Here is a 13,937-nt window from a genome sequence, read left to right as displayed (position 1 = left end):
AAACACCATGGAAAAAACTGTGGCCCCACTTCCACCAGCAAAGGTAGAGTGGGGAGCCGAGACTTCCACGTTGCCCAGGCTATAATGAGGTACCCATCCCCCAACCAGGATGGTATGAGAGAAGGCCAACAAAGGAGGAAGTCAGCACTTCATCCCTGTAGGGTTTCCCTGTGGAGACCACATGGGAGCCTGGACTTCCATCTGGCAGTAAGGAGCACCACCCCCACCCCCCAACTCACCACCAACGGGATGGTGTTAGAGGACACTTAGTGGACAGTCAGGACTTTCTCACTACCATTCAACAGTAATGAATGTCTCCAAATCCTCCCACCTCCCAAACGCCCTATGACCTGCCCACTCTCTGCCCACCTTACCCCACCTCACCCCACCCTCACCCAGCAGCAAGGAAGAGCACCCCTTTGGTGTCAACAGAGGCTGAGTGGGGAGCCTGAACATCTACTCCCACCTGGCAGCACCCCCCTTCTCCTGATGAAGCAGTGTCAGAAGTTGGCTAAAACAGAAAATTTAAGGAACATACAGTTTCATAACACAGTACCCAAAATGTCTCAGTTTTAATAGAAAAAACCTGTCATACTAAAAACCAGGAAAATTACAAGTGAATAAAAAAAATGAAAAAATGCCAACATCAAGATGACAAATGTTAAATTTATCTGAAAAGATTTTAAAGCAGCCGTCAATGCTTCAAAACAAGCAGGCATGAATATGCCTGAAACAAAAGGAGAGGCTCAGGAAGGAACATTAGATACAAGAAAGGATCAAGCGGCCCGGCTGGTGTGGCCCTGTGGGCTGAGGGTTGTCCCATGCACCAGGAGGCCACCAGTTTGATTCCCAGTCAGAGCACATGCCAGGGTTGTGGGCTCAATCCCTGGTAAGGGTGTGCAGGAGGCAGCTGATCCATGTTTCTCCCTCATTGATGTTTCTCTCTCCCTCTCCCTTCCTCTGAAATCAATAAAAACATGTATGTATTTTTAAAAAGAACCAAACAAAAAGTACAATAACAAAAATTAGAAACACAATGAGCGACCTCAACAACAGAATGGAGAGGAGAGAGGAAAGAAATAGTGAACCTGAAGATCAAACTACAGAACTTGCCTAATCTGAACGAGAGAGAGAAAACAGAGTGGGGGAAACTGCAAATGAGCAGAGCGTCGGGACCTCAGGGACTATAACAAAAGATCTAACATTATACCTTTGAATAGTCTCAGACGGAAAGGAGATCGAAGGCAGGGCTAAAGAAGTACTCAAATAAATAATGACCAAAATTTGGTAAAAGAGATAAATCTACAAATGCAAGAAACTGAGCAAACCTCAAAGAGACTAAACTGAAAGAACTACACACCTGAGTCAAATTTCTTAAAGCTAAAGACAACAAAAAAAGCTTAAAAGCAGAGAAAGAGGAATGACATCTTACAAAGAAGGGAAAAACAATTAACAAGAGAACAGATTTTTCACAGAGGCAGAAGGAAGTGGCACGACATTTAAGTGCTGAAAGAAAAGAACTGTTAACTAAGAAACTTATCCAAAAAAATTCTTTCAACAAATGAAGAGGAAATCAAGACATTCTCAAATAAAAATAAGAGAATTTGTCACTAGCAGATACGTCTTAAAAAAATGGTAAGATTAGTAGCTACCCAGGGTTAAGGCAAGGATAGGAGCAGAGGAAGTGGATCTGGCCATACGAAGGCACATAAGGGCTCCTGGTAGTGATGGAAATATTCTGTCTCTTGAGTATCAATGTCAGTATCTTGACTGTGATATTGTACTACAGTTCTGCAGCCTGTCCCTCAGGGAGAAACTGGGTAAAGGCTACACAGGATCTCCATTATTTCTTGCAATTGTACATCAATCTACAACTACCTGAAAAGAAAAGGTTGAATTTTTAAAAAAGTTCTATGTTAAAGAAAAGGAAGTTTGACCTCAAATAATACCTGAATATTGAATAATTATTAATGCAATACAAAAACAACACGTTTAGAATCTTTTACCCAAACAAAAACACCAAATAGGAAGTAAAACAAAACTTACACTATTTGCTTGTTTGGGTGGTGAATTATTTCCAATATTTAATGGTGACACTGACTTTCCTGGGGAGGCAAAACACAAAGCCTAATAAAAGCCAAATATTTACTCCTGAAAGTGTAAAATACCATAACTAGGTAAGATTCAAATAAAGCTATGCCATAGTAGTCTTAAAGCTACACTATAAATAAGCGATATCCTACTTCTCTGAAATTTCATATTCAGTATGCAGCAGAAATTAGGGGAATAATTCCCTTTTTGTTACACAAAATACTAAAAAAAATACCTATAGACAAGGGTTAAAATTTATTAATGATTCATCCTGCTTCATCAAGAACATTCTTAAGAAATGTCATTTGTCTTTTTTTTTTTGTTTTTGTCTTGGCTCCAAGTGGATGGCAATGAAAACCTCAATGACCACTAGCCCAGTTGGCGCCTCTGCCTAAAGTTGGGCTAATAAAGTGCCAACAGTTTACCCACCTTGGTTTTTACACATCAGTGTAAAGTCAGCACAACTAAAAAGGCAGATGATGTTTTAATATTAATAAATAGTCTGATCTGTTGGAGAACCCCAGAGGCCAAAGGGCCACACTCCGAGAACGTACATCACCAAGAGGTTAAAAGGTCCCATCACAGGTGTTAAAGAGGCTGAATTCCACCAGGGTCCAGCCTCCTTAAATAGCAGGTTTTTAGACTGAGGAAAAAAGGAATGATTTTTTTTTTAAAGTGAAACAAATTAATGCCTTAGCTATATCTTTGTGAGCTATTACATGCAGAAAGTCAGCAGAGTACTTCATGCAAGTAAAACATGGCCAATCTGTAAAGCACCCACAACAAATCATAGTGTTTCCTTTCCTTCTACATTCCTAGTATGTATAGTCCTCTGGAAAAAGCTCATCTGTATTCATTGTCTCCCCAGGAATCATTTTTGGGATTAATCTAGCCAAAGATGGCCAGTTGATATCTGGTTTTCCCTTCTAAATTAATATTTAAATGCAAATACTGTATGGTAGCCATTTGGCTATCGTGTTAACAGCCCACTGCTGGGCCACTGCATACATATATGTATGTATATACTTGTGAAAAGTCAAAGAAATCATCAGAACAAGTAGTATTAGCTCTGTAGTGTTCACTCACCTGTCGGCAATGTCTTCCTGTCTCCTTTGGATCCAACCACGTCTCCACTGATGCCATTAGGGTTTGAAGACACTGAATTGTCTTCCTGACTAGCCAAATATTGTTTGGTTTGCTCACAAAGCAAAAAATTGTTTTTTTTATTTCTGTTCTCGGGGCTTTTCAACCTGAAATTTGGGTGGTTGGGCTGTCCTCCAGGACTTCTTAAAGAGCCATGTGGTGGGAGCTTGCTTGCATTTTTCTCAAAATTAAACGGCTCTGTCATTTTACAAGGAGATGCCTCCAAATTATTTCTTGACATCCCATTAAGCAGCAACTTAACTTTCACGTAAGTCTAAGGGAAGAAATGTATTTAAAAATCAGTTTTTAACTACAAAGGCCCAGGTAATTTTTTTATGTAACAAACAATTCTCATGAACAAGTGCAAAGTTGGTGTCTAAAACTTCATCTCCTTTCCTGCTTTAAATTAGGCTTCACTTATTCCACTGACAATCCAGAAAATAATGAAATAATAAAAAAAGAGACGCACAGGCACACTCACTGGTGGGGAACTCTCAGTGGGTCACGTGCTGCACAAATGATGAGAATAAAGGTGGAATGCTAATGTTAGGGAAACAGAACTGAGGGGTTCAAAGAAATCTCTGACTCAATAATGACGGAGGAGAAATTCAATCCGCAACGAAATGGACACACCCACGTTAAAACATCAGTCAGACAGATAGAAGACAGTGATAAATATTCTAACAACACTAAACTTAATCTAATGGGGACACTCATTTTTCCGACACTGAGTATATACTGAACTACAGGCCACCTCAACCAACTCTAAAAAAAAACTAGTATCATACAGCCCACATTCACTCACTGCACTATCCACAAATCTCCACCTCAGATTTTGCTTACCAGAGAAACAGCCTGCAATTCACTAAGATTTGTTTTTTGGTTTTTTGTTGTAGTCTAAAAGTGGTAAAATATCCCCAAGGGAATGATAGCAAACATGATGATATGAACAGTTAAGGACATACAAAAATACAAATCGGTCCAGACAATAAGTATTGATACAAAGATGATAAATTTGATACCTTTTAAAGGTGGGACAAACAGTAAAAACACCCAAATACTGTAGCAGACACTGCGGCTGAATGACTCAATCACCACCTTCTACCTCTGATTTGCCAGTGGGAGTGTTTGAAACAATACCAACTCAAGTTCAAAGTTCTCCTGAGTGAGGCTTCTCAGAAAGCTCTGTTCTGACAGAGAGACAGATTTGGCTGGCAGGGTCCTTCACCACTTTCTCTCTGCAACATGGACCTGAGGCCTGAAGATCTATCACCCAAGTTGCAATCGGAAAGTAAGAAAGCACATGCCAAGGACGGTGGAGCAGAAAACACAGAGAACCTGGTGTCCCTAGTGGTATCCTTGAGTCCTCACACCAGCTCTGATCTGTCTGTGTCTGCATAAACTTGCTGTGGCAACCGTGTGTTATTTGCAGCCCAAAAGACACATATACCGATAAAATAAATAAGCAAAAGGCATGAACACAATGCATACAGGATGAACACTGATAAACAAAGGGGGAAAACATTCAACCTCGTTTGTAATTTTAAAAATTTCCAAGTGAAATAACTATGTATTTTCTGCCTAACATGGGTACAACTAAAAAGAACACTCATTACTGAAGGGAATTTAAAATTAATATGTCCTTTCTGGAAAACAATTTGGGAATATATCTAAGGAGTCTTAAAAAACATCCCTGGCCACTCACCTGGTAACTCTAGTTTTAGAAATCATCCCATTAAAATAATCTTGAACATCAAGAAAATCCTGCATATTTAAATGTCCATTTAAAATGGCCAAAAAAACAAAAAAAATTAGGAAAAAAGTTAACTGTGATGCTTCTACTAGATAGAATACTACACTACCATTTAGAACTCTAATTTTTAAAACATTGTATAATGTGTTAGAATAGCAAATGAAAAATCAGAAAAACACACCCTGTGTATCCATTATAACTTCAAAAAAAACAAAAAGAACAAAACTCCATTTAAAAAGAAGAATGAAATACATTAAATTTTAAATGACAGTGTGTTCTGGCCTAGTTAAGTTGATGAAGGAATCTTTTCACTGTCTTTTTTATATTCCAAATTATATTTAAGGATAAATTTACTTTTACAGAAAAAAACACTGTACAGATTAAAATATCAATGCATATTAAATTAAACCTTTTTCCTAATGTGTGGTTACTTAATTCTAAACCAAGTAAAGGATCACAGTAACATTTAAACCACAAAACTCGAGTATAGTCACCTTCTTGAGTGGGACCCTCAAAATACAGCATACAACTCCAGAGACAGCCTATCCTAACTGTCCTTATTTGGTAAGGCTGACAGTCAATCCATAGTCGATCAACATCTTACTACCCTGTATTAGTTACCTATAAACAGTTAAGTCTGTCTTCTAGATTTAAGTAGCTCAAGTGCAGGAACCAAGTCGTATTTTTTTTAAATTAACCAAACAAAAAATCCACTGATTACTCCCAGCACCTACCATGCATGTACAATAAGGTATTCAAAAGATATTCATACGGTGCAACCATTTAAAATGCACTATTGCACTGTGTCCATGACAACTTGAATGGGGAAAATAAAATTCACTTGTTGGAACTACATCTGGCAGTCTTCACTGGAGAATTACATCATGCTATGAGGTTCACTGACATTCAATAGCAGAACTTCACTGTAGGGGAAATCACAGAGATGCAATATGGCTCCAGCAGCGAAGGTGTCAGGGAGACGCTGGACTCTCTGTCTGACCCTCTGTGACTGTTTAACTCTCTGCAGCCTCAGGTCTGGCTGAACCGTCATGCCCCCAGTGGAGAGGTTAAAGACCGTATAGAGTGTGATAACTGCCTGATGTTATCTGTTAACTTAGGAATGCACTGTTCTTTCCAGTGGGCTACGTGACTACCCACCATATGGTTTTACTATTAACCCCCTATGACAAAAGAGAGCCTGTCCTGGGGGTGGTGTGGACTCTTCCAGGACGGCCACCACTGGCAACAGCTGCTTTGCCTGCGTATGTAAATTTCTCCTATTAAAGCTCTTACGAATTTGAATAAGGTCACATGTCAGGTCCTTGGAATCGATCCCCCAACAATCATGTTTTATGCTACCTCTTCAAAGTCCAAAAATTAGTTAATATATTTGACTTTAGGAACAACAACAGAATCATCTTGGACCCACTGTAAAAAGTTCAAGCAGCAAATAAGGATTTAAGCTTAAAAGCAGCTCCATTCACTGTGGAAAATTTAGGTAGAAGGACACCTCACTTGCCTCTCCCTACTCAGGAATTTTCATTACAATGCCCAGGGCACATAGACACAAGGACCTGTTCTAGAACTAGAAGCTTCGCTTCTCACTTTCTTTCAATCTGGGCGTCCAGCTGTACTGCATTCTTTACAAAATGGTTCTCTTTCCTACTGACTGGCTCCTCTTGCTGCCCTGTGACCACCACCTTTCAAACATCTGTGTCAGCCACAATGTCTCCTTTCCTTCGGGTCCTTCACCTGCTGATTTAACTCACCTTCCAAACGCCTCACAATTCTGGACTTGTCTAGTTCAGAAACCCTCATATAGACGTGACTCCCTAGCTGAACACAGGATTCCAGATGAGGGCCAGCAGCCAGTCAACAGGAGAATCCCGCTATCCCTGACTCTGAACACTACTTCCATTCAGTCACCAGCTTCTGGGGCAGGCAGCTGGGGCTACTGTGAATACACGTAAAACTCACAGTCACCTAAAATCAGCTGGAATTTAATTTTTTTCTTTAAATGTGTAATTATCATGATTAAAATTACCTTTTTTCTTTTGATTTACAGTTCTATAAATTGTAACACATACAGAATTAAGGCTGAATTTGAACAAGAACACTGGTAACAATCTGCATTATCCCCACTTGGCTTCACCCCGCTGGGCATGCTGGGGCAGGCCCTGCACCACAAGGCTCGGCTTCCCAGCCCTGGGCTGCAGGCCTCTGGTGCACAGGTACAGAGGTGCAACAAATGCTGCTGCAAGGGTCACGATACCTCACGGGCTAACTTCGCCCAGTTTTAAAGCAAGCAGTTTCCCCCGTATACAACCCTCTATTTTTACGATACTGGTGATGAATAAAAAAGTATCTACGATCATCCTCGAATCCACAGTATTGAGTTCTGTGATTCCTTAGCTACTACGGGAGGCTAATTAGAAGGGTTCACACATCTGACGTTAAAGGAACCACCGATGTAAAACAGCAGTGGACTCCAGGTGACTTAACTCACATAGTTCTAAAGACAAAACTAAGGCCTTGGCCTTGTACTGCCCTTAGGTTCTGTGCTTCCTGCTGAGACCCCCTCCTCCCCGTAAGACCTGAAGCTCCCTCAGGGCAAATTCTTCTCCCTCAGGGAGTGCGGGACCATGCCAGGATACACTAAGGGTGAAGTGCCGCCCTCCTTTCCTTCCTAGAGACCGCTGCCCGGCTACACCCACCACGGGTTAATTCTCTTAACACCAAAACAATGCGTGCAGCAGTTACTTAGCTGCAACTTTTTCTGCTTCTCTCAAGTTTACTTTTTGTCTTCCTGGTAACACTGTACAGAGAGATTGGCTACTCAACGGAAACAGTTTTAAAGCTCCTGAAGCTCAGCGATGCAGCAGAACACGAGCTTCAAGCTGGTCAGACCCCCGTCCGGGCGGCCGCACGCTCTTCCCTTAGCTGTGCGCTCTCGGCCGAACCACTTCGTCCTGCATTGTTTTCAGCACTTCACTTTTACGCCACTCGCACATATAAAGAACTCCTCCACGTCTTAAGACGGAAATAATCTGAAGATTAAAATATTCCTATTTCTTTATTCCCACAGACGAGAGGAAGGGAGATCTGAGAAGGCGAAGACGCGAACTCACTCGCCCGCCCCCGCACTGACACCCCTTCCACAGCTGAGGTTAAAAACATCCCGGTCAGACCCCAGGCCCCGCGAGCTCGCACTCAGCGCCCTGGGGGCTCCGCGCGGGGCCCAGAAGCACCTTCGGCGGGCGCCGCAGAGGCCAGCGGGGCGAGCGTCCCGGCCGCGGGCGCCGGCTGCCGAGAAGCCACGTGCCCCGCGCTTCCTCCCGCCCGAGCCGCGGGCGCGCCCCTTCCCTTCCCGTGGGCGGTGCGAGGTAGGGGGAGGAATATTTTCCTTAGTTTGCACCTCGGCTCTGAGTTCGCCAAAGGCAATGAATCCACAAACCGGCGTCTTTCAGAGAGAAGGGGCAAAGGTCCCCTAACGGGAGGCTGGCGCGCACACGCATTTTGGAGAGTCTGCCTGGAAATTTGGGCTATTTTCTCCCCGAATCCGCTGCAGGGCCCTGGCTTGCCCAGGGGCTCAATCCCAACGTCTCTCGCTCCTCCCCTCAGGACCGTATCCTCCCCACACCCAAACGTCCAACCCGAGGCCGGCCCTTTCCCAGCCGAGGCACGAAGGCCTCCGCCGCCCTCCCGCCCTCTCCCCACTCCCCGGCCCCTGGTACCTGCTCAACGCCCGACCTCAACGTCCAGCGCCCAACGTCCGGCGCCCCAGGACCAAAGCCCCACAGCCCACACGCAAGTTCCTTTCGCTGCCCCTGCGCCTGGGAACCCTGACCTGGAACGAGGCTAAAGAGCCACGGTCCCCGACCCTTCGCTGGAGTCTGGCCGTGGCGGCGCCAGTCGGCCCCCCGGGAAGCCCCACGGCGCAGCCCTGCTGCCGGCGCTCAGCTCACCTCCGATGCCCAGCGGGCCGCGCCTGCGCAGTCCGCACCCACGTGCATCCCGCGCCACCCACACGCTCCCTCCGCCGCCCCGCCCCGGAAGCGGAAGCTGCGCGTGGCCCGTGGTGGTGCGTCTGTGCTCCGGTGGGGTCTAGAAGCGGCAGCCTCACAAAGTTCCTCCGCGGGTTCAGAAAGTTCCTGGGCGGAGCCCTAAGGGCGCTGTTGTTCTAGCTGCTTCTAGAAAGGCGTCCGCGGGACGTCGAGGCCAAATTTTGAGCTAACGACGCAGACCTCGTCTCCGCGAGGGTCGCTTGGGTGACGTGAACCACTTAAAATCATACAAGGTTTGTCAGATTAACCACCGCCTCCGCCTGGTCTTGGAAACTAAACTCGCGTGATCACTCTTGCTCCCTTACGGGGAGAGGTCATGATGTGTCGGCGTTACCCAAATGAAATAGTTTGAAAACTTTGTTTAAAACTATGTGCCTGTCAAACAGGTTCGGAGAAAACGGGTACCCCCATGTATCCATCACCAGTTTCAACATTATCAAGTCACAGTCGATCTTGTCGGCTTCTAACCCCCCCCCCCCCATTGTTTTGAAACAAATTTGACTTCGTTTTTTTGTAATTAATTTTGGGAACAGTTTTAAATGTACAAAGTAAATTAAGATAGTACAGAGTTACCACAAAAAACACACCAAGTTTCCCATATTATTAATGTTACACCAGGAGGATATATTGTTACAATTAAGAAACCAATATTGATGCATTATTACTAAAGTTCATAGTTCATGTAGATTTCCTTTGTTTTTATCTATTGTCCTTTTTCTGAGTCAGGGTCCCATTCAAGATACATTACATTACAGCTCCTTAGGCTCCTCTTGGCTGTGGCAGTTATTCGGATTTTCCCTCTTTGGATGGCCTTGGCAGCTTCCCGGAGTCCTGGCCAGGCACCTTGTAGGATGCCTTATTGCTGAAATTTGTCAGATGTTTTTCTCATGGTAAGACTGGAGTTATGGGTTACAGGAAGGAAGACTACAGAGGTTAAGTGTCATATGTATTGCATCATATCAAGTGTGTGTCCTATGAACATGATTTATGACAATGATGTTTTCCATGAATGCCTAGCAAGAGTTTCCATGAACACCTATAAAGTTTCTCCTGTTCCCTCTTTTTCCATACGACACACTTTAGAAGGATGTCATTATTGCAGTCTGCATCTAAGGACGGGGAGTTATACTTCCACTCTGAAGGGCAGATTCCCTACACACATTATGTGGAAATCTTTTGCAGGAAAATTTGCCTCTTCTTTATTTATCAACATACTCAATGATCTGTCTCCATATGTCTCTTATTTTATACTTCGGGTTATAATCCAGGACTGTGTTATTTCCTTGCTTAATTTGTTCCAACTTTCACCATTGGGAGCTCTTTCAGTTGGCTCTTGTTCTGCTTTGACGTACTCCCATCAACGTGGGTTTTTCTATTTCTTGAGCACTTTCTTACTTTCTGAGACAGTGTATGTTTTCATGCACATGCATCTAAATATGTATACTTAAAATCTTACAACTGTTATAAAACATCACTAAAATGTATCTCACCTTTGAAAATAATTTTTATATTTTTAAATCCTTATTCGAGGATATTTTTTTCATTGCTTTTCAGAGATAGTGGATGGGAGAGATAGAAAGAGATAGAAACATCGATGTGAGAGAGGCACATCGATTGGTTGCCTCTGGACTGGGGCCGGGGATCGAGCCTGCAACCAAGATGCATACCCTTGACTGGAATCAAACCAGAGACCCTTCAGTTTTCAGGCCAACGCTCTAATCACTGAGCCAAACTCGCTAGGGCAAAATAATTTCTTAATATCATACAATTAGTATTTAAAATTTTTAGATAGTCTCAAATGATTTTTGATAGATGATATGTTAAAATCAGGCTCCCAACAAGATCCAATATTTGTGTTATGTATTTAAAAAGAAATTTCTCTTTTAATCCTTTTATTTTCTTGTAAATTATATATATATATTGAAGTGACTGCAGTTTTTCTCACATTGGATTTTGCTGATTGCATCCCTTCTGGCAAGAATACTTCACAGGTCATGTTGTGATCCTCTGTTGCAGAGATTTTCAGCCTTTTTCATCTCATGGCACACATAAATCAATTACTAAAATTCTTTGGCACACCAAAAAATATATTTTTTGCTGATATGACAAAAAGTAGGTATACTCTTGATGGCTATTGTGTTTGCTGTTGTAATTTTTTTAATTTGACAATCTAAGGGAAAAGAGGTCAGTGCCCCTGACTATACAGTCAGGCATTACATTTTTAAAAATTTTGCAGCACACCGGTTGAGAAATCGCTGCTCTGTTGCATCACATCATAAGACACTTAATATCTAGCTGTTCTCTTTCAGGAATATTAAAATAGGTCTAGAAGGTTCAAATGTTGTCAGCCCCATCCATCTATCATAAAGTTTCCTATCAGCTTTTCATGTTCTGATTCTAGACTCACTGCTGATCATTACCTAGAGCCATTATTTCATCAGGATTTGCAAAATGGTGATAGTCTATCTTCTGCATTTATTACCTGGAAATCTATAAGGAAGAACCTTCCACATCCACTATTTGATTAAAATTCAGGTTGTAACAGGAAAGATAGGATGCTTGATTTTTTGTTTTCAGAATGTGATGATTCCTTGGCATCCTTCAAAGGTGACCAGTGATGTTTTTAAAAATCAGCACACACATTGATTTTTTTTTTATTGATTTGAGAGAGAGAGAGAGAGAGAAAGAGAGAGAGAGGGAGATTGGTTGTTTCACACTTAAATTATGCATTCATTGGTTGATTCTTGTATGTGCCCTGACCAGGGATCAAACCCAAAACCTTGGCATAGCCAGATGATGCTCTAACCAACTGAGCTACCCAGATGTGTCTCAATCAATTGCTGTTGTTACTTTTGAATGCTAAAATTGCTCTATCTTTGGTCTGTGGAAGCACCTTTAAATTGCCTCCTGAGTTATTTGACCCAACTCCTATTATCTTTGCTTTCTTCTTTGTTTTCTGGTACAACCAACATGATCTAGGCTTTCTTATAGATATCTTGCCCCAGATTTAGAATCAGCCTTTGCTCTCCAATTGGAGCCCAGGTGACTTTTCCTGGGAAATTATATTCAGAGATGATAGTCTGGAGAATGGGAGTGTGCATTGCATTGATCATTGTTGTTGCCCTTTTCAGTGTACAGACTTTTTAATGACAGAAAAAAAAATTGCCCCAATGAGTTCATATGGATATTTCTAAATTTAAATTTAGAATTGTGGGGTTTTTACTTAATTTGATTTTATATTTGTATTTTGTTTCTCCAGTACTGAAAATCTTGGTTCCTGGAAGACATAATTACATGCTTTATACAAATATATATTTCAGAAATAAAAATACAGATATTATTGCTGACAATATGAGTACTATAAAAAGATTAAAGTTTCTTTGTTTTCCCCCTCTTGGAATAATATATCTCACTAGAAATATTTGGTCAATTTATTGTTTTAAAGTCAAATCATTTCTTTACTGTCACAGACACTTTAACTACAAAAGTGTTTTAATGCATTATCTTCATTTCAGTAGAGAAGAGCCATTTCCTGTTTAAGGGAAAGAGGAAGAGAGTTACACAAGTTTTTTTAAAAAGTGATTTCTTTGTTTTCTCTCTCTCCGTCCCTCTCTTTTGCCAGCAGTTAGTAACAGAGCTTAAGGGAACAGTGGTAAGTTTTGATACTGAACTCAAGGGGTTCACTGCTTGGTATAGGCTATTCAAAATATGAGACAACTGTCACAAGGTAGTTTTATTTACTTGCAGCAAGTAGAGGAGTCTGGGGATTCACATTCAGAGCTCTGCCTCCCCAAAGGGAGGCTTAGCCATTGCTTATATACAGTTTCGTCAGCTACATACTGACTTCTTTGCAGTTACCTACTTTCATCCAGATGAGCTTCTGTCCGCTCATCCTGTTTACACACCTGCATCTACAAAATGCTGTGCTACATTGTAACACTTAGTAAGAAATAACATTTCGAACTGCCCAGACCTTTAGACCTTTGTCCTATATAACAGTTTTGCTTTACAAAAACACTTGCATTTACCACTGTCAGAATTAACTATGTTCACTCACCAGTGGTGTGTAAGAAACCCCAAACCAAACAAACAACAAAAAACATTACTTCACTGGACACAGTAGGTTTGCAAAATCTCCAGCCTGGAACTGCTCCCCTGACTTCTTCAACCCCAACTGAGCCACTCTCTTCAATGCATCCCACCTCCCACCCCCAGTGCACGTTTTGTTGCTAATTACTGAGCAGCTCCCGCGTGTCACAACCCACGCTGCTTGCTGGGCCACGGAGGCCCGAGAGGACGTGCCCTGCGCGCCAGCAGCTCTCAGCCGGGAGCCAGGTTCCAACGCACCCGCAGTTTGTTATCAAACAATGGCAGAAGGTGCCACTCGTGGAAGGAACGCGGCGTCAGGGAAACCCCGCGGGCTCTCCCAGGAATGACTGTCGGAGGGGCAGGTAGGCTGCTCCCGCTGGCTCCGCCCACGTCAGGTGCAAGGTTTGCGCATCCGAGCCGGGAAGTCGTCATTTCGAAATCTCTTTTATTGCTTTATGCCCCTGACTAATAGAGGAAGGGCCAAAGGATGAGGAGGATTCTATCCAATGAGCGCGGCCCACAGAAAGAAGTAATTCCCGTGGGGCCGCAGGGGCGTAAGAGGTAGGACAGGACTCGCCACCGCAGAGCCTGCTTCGCCGGGGCGTGGGCGCCGCGAGAGCCGGGGGGCCGCTCTGGGGCTGGCGGCCGCGCCGCCCCGGCCCCGCCCACTGCAGGCAGGTTACATTGGCCCAAGGTGAGTCGCGTCACACCGACGCGCCGCGCCGATTGGCTCTTCCCGGGAGCCCCGCCCCCTCAGCTGTATCCGCGCCGGCTTCAGCATCGCCGCCATCTTTGTT

The 13,937-nt window shown here is 43.2% G+C and overlaps 1 protein-coding gene across 6 annotated transcripts in view; it reads right to left on the bottom strand.

Moving 5' to 3' along the window:
* TDRD1 (tudor domain containing 1) overlaps positions 1-3,475 on the bottom strand; it is a 28,739-nt gene extending 25,264 nt beyond the window's left edge. For all 6 annotated transcript variants that reach the window (XM_016212104.2, XM_087824176.1, XM_087824174.1 and 3 more), the window contains exons 1-2: positions 3,178-3,475; positions 2,047-2,105 (exon numbers count right to left, since the gene is read on the bottom strand). In XM_016212104.2, the coding sequence (XP_016067590.2) occupies positions 2,047-2,105; positions 3,178-3,475 (357 nt within the window). The remainder of the gene's footprint in view (positions 1-2,046; positions 2,106-3,177) is intronic.
* Positions 3,476-13,937: the final 10,462 nt, after the last annotated feature.

This window comes from Miniopterus natalensis, chromosome 14 (genome assembly GCF_054644295.1).
Source record: "Miniopterus natalensis isolate mMinNat1 chromosome 14, mMinNat1.hap1, whole genome shotgun sequence".
Classification (NCBI taxonomy): Eukaryota; Metazoa; Chordata; class Mammalia; order Chiroptera; family Miniopteridae; genus Miniopterus; species Miniopterus natalensis.
The sequence above is the reverse complement of the archived record's forward strand: the minus strand, read 5'-3'. Positions and strand labels throughout refer to the sequence as shown.